Genomic DNA, 10382 nt, shown 5'->3' on the forward strand with positions numbered 1-10382 from the left:
GCCGCTCCGCGGCATGCGGGATCCTCCCAGACCGGGGCGCGAACCTGGTTCCCCTGCATCGGCAGGCGGACGCGCAACCACTGCGCCACCAGGGAAGCCCCCGTTCATCATTGTTTGTTTGCCCTTTAGTTCTTCTAGATCCTTGTTGAATATTTCTTGTATTTTCTCCATTCTGTTTCTGAGATTTTGGATCATCTTTACTATCATTACTCTGAATTCTTTTTCAGGTAGGTTGCGTATTTCATCTTCATTTATTTGGTCTTGTAGGTTTTTACCTTGCTCCTTTGTAACATATTTTTTTGTCATTTCATTTTTTTTTTTTTTTGATGGTTGGTTTCATTTCATTTTTTTTTTTTTTTGATGGATGGTTCTGTATTCCTGTCTTACTGGTTGTTTGGCCTGAGATGTCCAGCACTGGAGTTTGCAGGCAGTTGGATAGAGCCAGGTCTTGGTGCTGAGATGAGGACCTCCAGGAGGCCTCACTCTGATTAATATTCCCTGGGGTTTGCGGTTCTCTGTTAGTCCAGCGGTTTGGACTCAGAGCTCCCACCACAGGAGCTCGGCCCAACCTCTGGCCTGGGAACCAAGAACTTGCAATCCTGCAAGCTTCATGGTGCAGTTAAAAAAAAAAAAAGAAAAAAAAGAAAGAAAGAAAAAAAGGAGCAGTACAATATCAAAGAATAAAAAACAAAATAAAATTAGAAAGATAAAAAATATATTAGGAAAAATAAAACTATAATTGAAACAACCAGTTGCTGGAGGTTCCTCCCGTCCCCTTAGGTGTCTGTGGTCCCCTACGAGTGCCTGGTAGATGCCCTAGTTGTGAGGAGATGCGAACTCCGTGTTCTCCTAGTATGCCATCTTGACTCTGCCCCTCTAAAATTCTATGTCTTTTTTTTTTTTTTTTTTTTGGCGGTACACGGGCCTCTCACTGTTGTGGCCTCTCCCGTTGCGGAGCACAGGCTCCGGACGCGCAGGCTCAGCGGCCATGGCTCACGGGCCTAGCCGCTCTGTGGCATGTGGGATCTTCCCGGACCGGGGGCCCAGCGGCCATGGCTCACGGGCCTAGCCGCTCTGTGGCATGTGGGATCTTCCCGGACTGGGGTACGAACCCGTGTCCCCTGCATCGGCAGGCGGACTCTCAACCACTGCGCCACCAGGGAAGCCCTCTATGTCTTTTAATTTAAACTTTTTCAAGTATTTTCAAGAGGATAAAGTTTTATAAGATTGTCTTTTAAAATGTTTCAAATATAAGTCTTCACATAGGATTAAAACCTTGCTGTTAAGGAGAAACATAAAGCATTACTAGGAGAAGGTGTCTTCAAGGCTGTGCTTCCAGGCTTAAGGATCTTGGTAAGGGCCTTAAGCCCACTTCATTTTAGCATACTCATTGTCCTTAGTATGTCAGAGATGTTTTTCCTTTGCCTGTTGCCACTATCTTTCCCCAGTCATTGATACAACTGTGGGTGTTTCTATAGTGAAGTCAGTCTCTGGGTTAAATCACTCACCGCCACCTCTGTCGCCGCCAGTCACCACCACCTGCCCCACTGCAGCAGCAGCCGCCGCGCGGCCCCCGCCTCCCACCTCCTGGCTCGTCAGTGACTTCTACTTTTTAATTAGGGTATTTGGAATCTACAGATGAGTGAGAGGTGGTCCCAACCCTTGAGGAGCACCCAGTCAGGTGTCCAGAGTGGGACACCAGTTGGGGCAGGGTCCTCCAGAAACTGATGCAGACATTGAGGAAGTTGTCACAGACTTTATTAAACTTCTTTTCCTTTCCCCTTACAAACCTCAAAACCAGAGCCCTACTGAAGCAGGAGTTTTCGGTTTTGCCTATATGTAATAGCCCTGGTCAGAGAGAAAAAGCCTGCAGGTTAGAAAAAGAACTTCAGACCCCTCCAGGTCAACTGACCCCCCAAAACCTTCCCTCCAATCATTGGCTTTATTTGGCTCAGCCAGTGACATCATGGGTGTCTGGGCAGATGACCAGGCTTCTCAGCCAATCAGAACTTAAGGAGGGAGGAGAGAAAAGTTGGGACTGGGACTGGGGGTATGAAATGTAGAAACAGAAAGAATGGAAAAAGACAGGAGACTCTGAGAGACACAGACACGGGGAGAGAGACTCAAAGAGATGAGAAAGACAGAAAAAGAAATGAGGAAAAGAGAGAAGCAGGTGTACTGGGTTGAACTGTGTCCCCCCACTCCAAAGATATATCCAAGTCCTAATCCCCAGTGCCTGTGAATGTGACCTTACTTGCAAATAGGGTCTTTGCAGATATAATTATGTTAAGGTAAAAATGAGATTATTCTGGATTTAGGCTGGCCCTTACATTCAAAGACTGGTGTCCTTACAAGAGAAAGGGGAGGGAGGTTTGGGACACAGATACTGAGGACAAAGCCATTGAAGACAGAGGCAGAGACTGGAGGGAAGCCACTAGCCAAGGGATACCAAGGATGCCAGCCGCCACCGGAAGGTAGGAGACAGGTATGGAATGGACTCTCTCTCAGAACCTCCAAAAGGAACTCACCCTGCCAACCCGTGGATGTTGGACTTCTGGCCTCCAGAACTCTGAGAGAATAAATTTCTGTTGCCTTGAGCTGCCCAGTTTGTGGTCATTTGTTACAGCAGCAAGAGGATACTAATACACAGGGAGGCAGTTGGGAGAGAACAGGGAGAGGGTTCTGCTCTAGAGAGATCAAGACGGGAGACAGAGGCTGAGGGAGAGAGAAACAGGAATCAAGACGGGGAAGGGAAATCCAGAGATGGGAGAGGGGAAGACAGACAGAGACAGAAGTGAAGACCAGAAGATGGAGAGGGAACGGTGGGAAGGTGGGAGGGGAAAGAGGGGAGTCACAGAGGGAGAGATTTAAAGAAGCAGAGAGGGGTTGACAGATAGGGACAGAGTCTGTGGAGTGGGAGGGATGGGAGTCAGAAACAGAGACCCAGATATGGGGAGAGACAGACACAGAGACTGAGAGACACAGATTCAACATGGTGGGCAGGGAAGGGGAAAAGGGAGATGGAAGAATTGGAACTGGGACAGAGGAAAGGAGGAGAAAGTCCAGTGGGAGAGGCTGAGAGGGGGAGAGAGTTTCAGAGAGGGAGAGAGAAGGGGAGATTCCTTAGGCTAAGGGCTGATTTTACTGCTCACCACCTCCCTTAAGTGGGAGGTACTGGGATTATCCCCAGTTGAATCTGAAGAAACCAAGGCAGTTGGGAAAGGAGGGTGAGGGGTAGATAGAGGAGGCAGAGAGAAGAGGAGAGGGCCTGAGAGGGGGCTGAACCAGAGATAAGCAGACAGCGGTGGGGGGAGCGCTCAAGGTGGAGAAAGGAGGGTGGGGGTGGCTTCTCCCCTCGTGGGAGCATCATGGGCTCAGTGCTTGGGGCCCTGGAGATGTTTTCATTTTAAATACTTTGACTATACTCAATATTCTGTAATAACGTATAAATGAAAAGAATCTGGAAAAGTATATATATATGTGTAACTGAATCACTGTGCTGTACACCTGAAACTAACACAACATTGTAAATCAACTCTACTTCAATTCAAATAAGTAAATAAATAAACACTTTGAAAATCAGGAGATAATATAACAATGATGAGGGTGATGGATCTATAATAACGAGTCCAGATTGGATTATATCTGTCTTCATACATGAAATATAATTTTTAGTGTTTTTTCAGTGGAGGAAGAGACCCATGACGGCCAAAGTGATGAGGACCCAGGAAAGACATAATGTGGCCCAGGGGGTGGGGGGAAAAGGAGATGAAAGCGAGAGATGGATGGAGAGACATGAGAGAGAGAGAGAGAAAAGAGATGGCAAGAGAGAAGGAGAGACGAAGAAAAAAGGAGAAAGAGAGACAGAGGGAAACAGAGAGAGAGGCATAAAGTGACTGGGGAGGAGACTCCCAAACGACACAGTGACGGACCCAGGGCAATGCTATTTTTGAGGGGCCCAGGGGGGCATTTGGGGACCTCAGGAGGGGTCAGGGATGACTCACGAAGCCACGATGACACCGAAGGCCAAGACAGCCAGACACACGGAAATGATGCTGCCAAACAGGACCCGATTCCGCGGGAATCCTCTGTCCTTCTGGTACTGCAGGTCCATGCGGGGCTGCCCGTCGACTGGGTTAGGGGACAGTGGGGGTGGGAGACAGCCCGACTTCCAAGTCATCACCCTTCCCCGGGCTTGTACCCAACTTCGATTTGCTCCCTCCCCTAACTCTTTCGTTCTGTCAGCCAAGCCTCTTGGCTGGACCTTCAAAACCAGCATCTGATCCACCTCCTGGGTTACGGACCTGGTCCAGCTCTCATCACCGCTTCTTTCAAGGGAAGGGGCTCCCCTGCTTCTCCTACAGTTCCCCATCTGGCCACCAGAGGGCGTCGATAACACCCAAGTCTGCTCACGTCCCTCTTCGGCTCAGAGCCTTCCAGTGGCTCTCGTTTCATTGGGAATCAAAGCCCAAGTCCTCACCATGGTCCACCAGGCCCTGCACGATCTGGTCACCATGTGGCCACCCTACTACCCTCCTCTTCATTCACTCGCCTCTGGCCACACTAGCTTCCCTCTTATTACTCAACCATGTTGGATCTTCGCACCTGCTGTTCCCTTTGTCGTTCACACTGTTCCTCATGCCTTCACTTCCTTTAGATCTCAAACATCACTTCTTCAGAGAGGTCCCCCCACCCGCCCTCTCTAGAGTAGCACCGCCCCTCCCCCAGGCACTTTTTTTTTTTTTTTTTTTTTTTTTTGCGGTATGCGGGCCTCTCACTGTCATGGCCTCTCCCGTTGCGGAGCACAGGCTCCAGACGCGCAGGCTCAGTGGCCATGGCTCACGGGCCCAGCCGCTCCACGGCATGTTGGATCTTCCCGGACCGGGGCACGAACCCGTGTCCCCTGCATTGGCAGGCGGGCTCTCAACCACTGCGCCACCAGAGAAGCCCCCCCAGGCACTTTTAATCAAATTGTTCTGTTTTGTTTTCGTTAGAGCACTATCGCTATCTGGAATTAGTCCATTTATTTGTTCATGTAATTATCATCTAACAGTGGTTCTCAGCTGGGGACAATTTTACCTCCCAGGGGACATTTGGAAATGTCTGGAGGCTGGAAATGATTGTCATAAGTTTGGTTGGAGGGTACTAACTGGCACTGAGAGGGTAGAGGCTAGGGGGGCTGCTAAAATTCCTATAACACGTAGGACAGCCTCAGAACAAAGAATTATCCAGCCACAATGTCAATAGTGCCAAGGTTGAGAAAACCTAGGCTAACCCTTCACGCTATTAAAATGTGGGCTCCGGCTTCCCTGGTGGCGCAGTGATTGAGAGTCCGCCTGCCCATGCATGGGACACGGGTTCGAGCCCTGGTCCGGGAAGATCCCACATGCTGCGGAGCAACTAAGCCCATGCGCCACAACTACGGAGCCTGTGCTCTAGAGCCCGTGAGCCACAACTCCTGAAGCCCCTGTGCCACAACTACTGAAGCCCGCGCGCCTAGAGCCCGTGCTCCACAACAAGAGAAGCCACTGCAATGAGAAGCCCGCTCACCACAATGAAGAGTAGCCCTCTCTCGCCGTATCTAGAGAAAGCCTGCACACTGTAACAGACTCAATGCAGCCAAAAACAAATAAATAAATTTATAAAATTAAAAAGAAAAAGAAAGTGATACTTTAGAAAGTATGATCAGGGAGTTCTCTCTGAGGAGGGGGACTTGAAGACTTTACTGAAGTAAGGGAGTGAGAGGAACAGTGTGACAGAGAGAGGGAACAGTATGTGAAAAGGTTCAGCATGACTATTCAATCTTGATGGGTATATAGGGGTTCACTGTATTATACTCTGTGCAATAAAGATGTATGTTTTTTAAAACCTCTGAATGAATGAGTGAATTCAGCACATCCTTCCAGACTCCCCTGGTATAGCACTGGCTAAACATAAAATGTTTTTCTAGAACCTGCCATTCTGGCCTTAGAAGCATTGTAAAGTTACAGAGGGGTCTTCCAGTTCGTAGGGGGAAAGTGAATTTCAGAACGTGGAAGCAACTTCTGGGCCACTGTGTAATCAAATGGAAAGGGCAGGGTTTAAGGCTGCATGTGGGAGACCTCAAAAGTCATATCCAATGGGATATGGCTGTCTTCACCTCTCGTGCACCTGTCCCATGCCTTCCCCCCCGCCAGGAGCTTACTGAAACAGTAGTTTTCTTTGATGCATTTGGGAATGACCCTCTGGCAATGTAAACAATCCAAGACTTCTTCTTTTAGCAAGCCTGGACAAGAGGAAAGGGAGAAGTGGGATGAGGGCATATATCAGAGGACTGGCAAGGGGGAGGAAGGCCAAAGGGGAAAGAGGAGAGGGAGTCCCTTGGCCCTCCTGAATTTGGAGGTCCCACGTGCAGCAGAGCTAGCTGAACAAGATGCACTGATGATTCACCTTAAAAATAATTTGTATATAATCACTGAAAAGTGGAATTCAGTTGTGCAGTTGACCCAACATTTCGTTGGTAGACATGTGATTACATTAAATTAATTTTAAATTTAATGTCTACCAACAGAACGTTCGCACTTTCTCTACTCCTATTTTGCTGCCCCTTGTGGCATAGACTGGCTGCCTGCTCACTCATCTGCCCTCCCCAGCTTCCTGCCACACAGGAAGACTACATTTCCCAGGCTCCTTTGTAGTTGGTTGTACCCATGTGACCAAGTTCTGGCCAATTGAAGGTGGACAGAACGATGTATGTCACTCCCAGGCCAGCTACAAAAGGCCCTGTAGGATTCCCTATTCACTTTCCCTTCTGAAGTTAGCTTAGCAGCCACCACACAGGTGCAGCCTGGATCCTGGAGTCACCACTTGGAAGATCTGTTCAACTCCCAATGGAATTTTGGCAAGAGAGAAATAAACCTTTCGTTTGTTAAACAACTGAGATGTGGGGGGTTATTGGTCACTGCAACATAGCCTATCCTAGCCTGACTAACATCCACCCAAAATCTTTTTTTGCAGGTTGAAATCACTTTCATAAGCCCTCAAAAATCAGATATCCCTCGGTGCCATAGCTTTGAGGTGGGGGAACCACCAGATGGAGTAGGTGTGACAACAGGGCTTGATTTGGGGGAGACAAGGTAAAAAGGGGTAGGAGGGTAGCAAAGGGAAGAACAGACAATAAACCCAAGACTCACGGCAAATTTTGGGATTGCAGGCTGCAAGAGAAAAGAGTGGAGGTGAGTTAAGTTGGGCCAGCAATTTGAGAATTTAATGGGAAGGGACTGGGAGAGGGAGGAAAGAGTCTGGGAAAGGAGTGAAGGGAATTTTGGGGAGAGGCAGAGAAGGCTGAGTCATAGGGGAGGTAAGAGAGGAGTTTGGAAGAAAGGGTGGGAGAAGGGGATCAAGTGATAATGGGGAAGGGGAGAAGGGGGCTTGGTGGAGAGAGATGACGCACCTTTTAATTCATATGATCTTAAAACTTTCTTGAGTTCCTTGATCACCCTCTCCCTGAGAGTCACCAGTTCATTCAGCAGAGGCCCATCTGAGGAGAAAAAGGGATCCTCCTGGGGTGGGAGGCACCCAACAAGCCCACCCCACCAGCAGCTTCAAAGAGAAGGGATGAGGGGCAACTCCCTGGTGGTCCAGTGGTTAGGACTCCACGCTTTCATTGCCGAGGGCGTGGGTTCAATCCCTGGTTGCGGTGCAGCCAAAAAATAAAAAAATAAAAAAAGAGAACTGATGAGGAAAGTCCTTTTCTAAGCAAGACTGGCTATTCCTCGGGGTCCACTAGGCGAATCTATGGCAGAGAGGTCCTACATCTACCTTCTGATCCACTGCAGGGACCCAGGCTAAACCACCAGCCTTTGGCCTCAGTTTCCTCATCCGGTAAGTGGTAGAAGGGTGCACCGATCACCTCTCTTCCCCTTTTCCCTGATCTGCTCTCCTCTTTTCTTCTGTTCTGTCTACACTCACTCCATGATTTCACCCAGCCTGATGGCTTTGTATATTACCTAGAAGGGCACTGTCCAATATGGCAGCCACTAGCCATACATGGCAATTGAACACTGGAAATGGGATAGTCTGAATTGAGATCAGCTGTTAGTATAAAATGTATGCTGGATTTCAAAGACATGGTATGAAAAAATAACTGTACAATGTCTCAGTAATTTTTATTTTGACCACTTGTTGAAATGGTAATATTTTAAGTATTAGGTTAAATAAAATCTATTAAAATTAATTTCATCTGCTTCTGTTTACCTTTTTAAAAATGTGACTGCCAGAAAATTTTAAATTACATATGTGACTATTTTTGCCTCACATATTTCCACTGGACAGCACTGTTCAATACACACTGATGCCTCCTGCATTGGTATCACTAACCTAGACCACTCACTGAAGTCCAGATGCATATGTCCAACTATCCATTCAGGATCTCCACTTGGATGTCTAATAAGCATCTGAAACTCAGTGAGTCCAAGACTGAACCTTGATATCCTCCTCCAAACTCACTGCCTATGAAAGTGGAGTCTTCTTCATCTTCATAAAAAGTGAAGTCTTCTCCATCTTCATAGATGGAGGCGCCATGTTTCTAGTTCCTCCGGCCAAAGTCCTTGGTGCTTTGATTCTTTTTTCCTTACCTCTCACATGCAACTCGTCAACATGCATGTGAGTAAACCCTGTCTGTGAATAGTCAAGAGAGATCCAGGAATCCAACATTTCTTACCCCTTGCAACTCCCTGGCACCAGCCATCATCATCTCTTGCCTGGGCCATCGTTACAACCTTCTCATTGGTCCCCCAGCCTTCCCTGTTGCCCTGCTAAATCTGTTCTCCACAGCCAGAGGGATCCCAATAAAACCTCAGGCATCTCACTAGCATCACACTTCTGCTTAGAACCCTCCCATGTGACCCAGAGCAGAAGCCAAAAGTCCTTACCATTATAAGTCCCTTCCAGTTGATGGGTACCAACCTACCCATCCCCTCCCCCTTACCTCTAGGACCTCAGTTTCTACATCTCTCCCTCTCTCTCCACTCCAGCCTCCCCGGCCTCTTCGAGGTTCTGTGAATATGCCAATCAGTCCCATCTCAGGCATTGCAGTGGCTGTCCTTCCTGCCTGCAGCCTAGACTTCTACCCTTTCATAGCTGCTTCCCCCTCTCCCCCACATCTTTTCTCACGTGCTGACCTTTCAGTGACATCCTTCTTGGCTGTCCTATTTTAACCTGCAAGCCCTGCCCCTATTCCCAGTACTCCCCATACCCTTGTCCCTGCTTTATTTATTTATTTATTTATTTTTGTGCGGTACGCGGGCCTCTCACTGCTGTGGCCTCTCCCATTGCGGAGCACAGGCTCCGGACGCGCAGGCGCAGCTGCCATGGCTCACGGGCCCAGCCGCTCCGCGGCACGTGGGATCTTCCCGGACCGGGGCACGAACCTGCGTCCCCCGCATCGGCAGGCGGACTCCCAACCACTGCGCCACCAGGGAAACCCCCAGCTTTATTTTTTTTTCTCCGTAGTATTTGTCCCCATTTGACATGTTATATTGTACAGTAAAGGATTAACTCAGCAGGTCTGAATTTTCCAAACCCTGCACATTCCAAAAAAAAAAAAAAAAAAAAAGAAAGGCTTGGTTCTTGCCTGGCTCCTGAGAGGTAACCTCTAAGTCCTTGGAATATCCTGCCCGTCAAGTGTGTCTTTCTTTACTTGGAAGCCTTGGGTCACACCACACAGTCTGTGCTAACAATGTGATTCGTGGTGGTGGCCTTGGGCCAACACGGTAGCAGCTTGACCTCTGGTGGGGCTGGAGACAGAATAAATGAGAAAAGCCACTTGGGTGCTCCTTGCCTATGTAACCAACCCCAATACTATAATAATAGTTGGTAAAATCATTGGCCTGGACTCTTCAAAAATGGCATCGTCATAAAAGCCAACTGAATGCAATGCGTGATCCCAGAACAGATCCAGGACTGAAAGAAAAGTAGCCATGAAGGGCATGATTGAGACAGGGGGGGACATTTTAATGAGGTTTGAATATTAGAGGATAGCATGGAATTGATTAAATTCCTAGGTACACTCACTGTGTAAGAGAATGTCTTTCCTTGTTTTTAGGATCTTGCCTGATTGCCTGCTGAAGAATTTAGGGTTGAAGTGTCACTAAGTCTCAAATGGTACACACACACACACACACACACACACACACACACACACACACACACAGAGCAAATGTGGCAATAGGTTACCATATAGTGAAATGTTAAGAATGGTGTATAGGTGTTTATTGTACTACTCTTGCCACTTTTCTATCCATTTGAATTTTTTCAAAATATAAAAATCACTTTTTCTAAAAGGTGAGAGTTTAGGGCTTCCCTGGTGGCGCAGTGGTTGAGAGTCCGCCTGCCGGTGCAGG

General features: G+C 48.0%; 1 protein-coding gene across 1 annotated transcript in view; it reads right to left on the minus strand.

The window, feature by feature from the left end:
• The window catches only part of LOC102974751 (zinc finger protein 345), a 40790-nt gene that overhangs the window by 27943 nt on the left and 2465 nt on the right, over positions 1 to 10382 (minus strand). The window contains 3 exon segments of the mRNA XM_028477739.1: positions 6185 to 6265; positions 7173 to 7193; positions 7433 to 7519. Of these exon segments, the coding sequence (XP_028333540.1) occupies positions 6185 to 6265; positions 7173 to 7193; positions 7433 to 7519 (189 nt within the window).

This window comes from Physeter macrocephalus, chromosome 17 (assembly GCF_002837175.3).
Source record: "Physeter macrocephalus isolate SW-GA chromosome 17, ASM283717v5, whole genome shotgun sequence".
Taxonomy (NCBI): Eukaryota; Metazoa; Chordata; class Mammalia; order Artiodactyla; family Physeteridae; genus Physeter; species Physeter macrocephalus.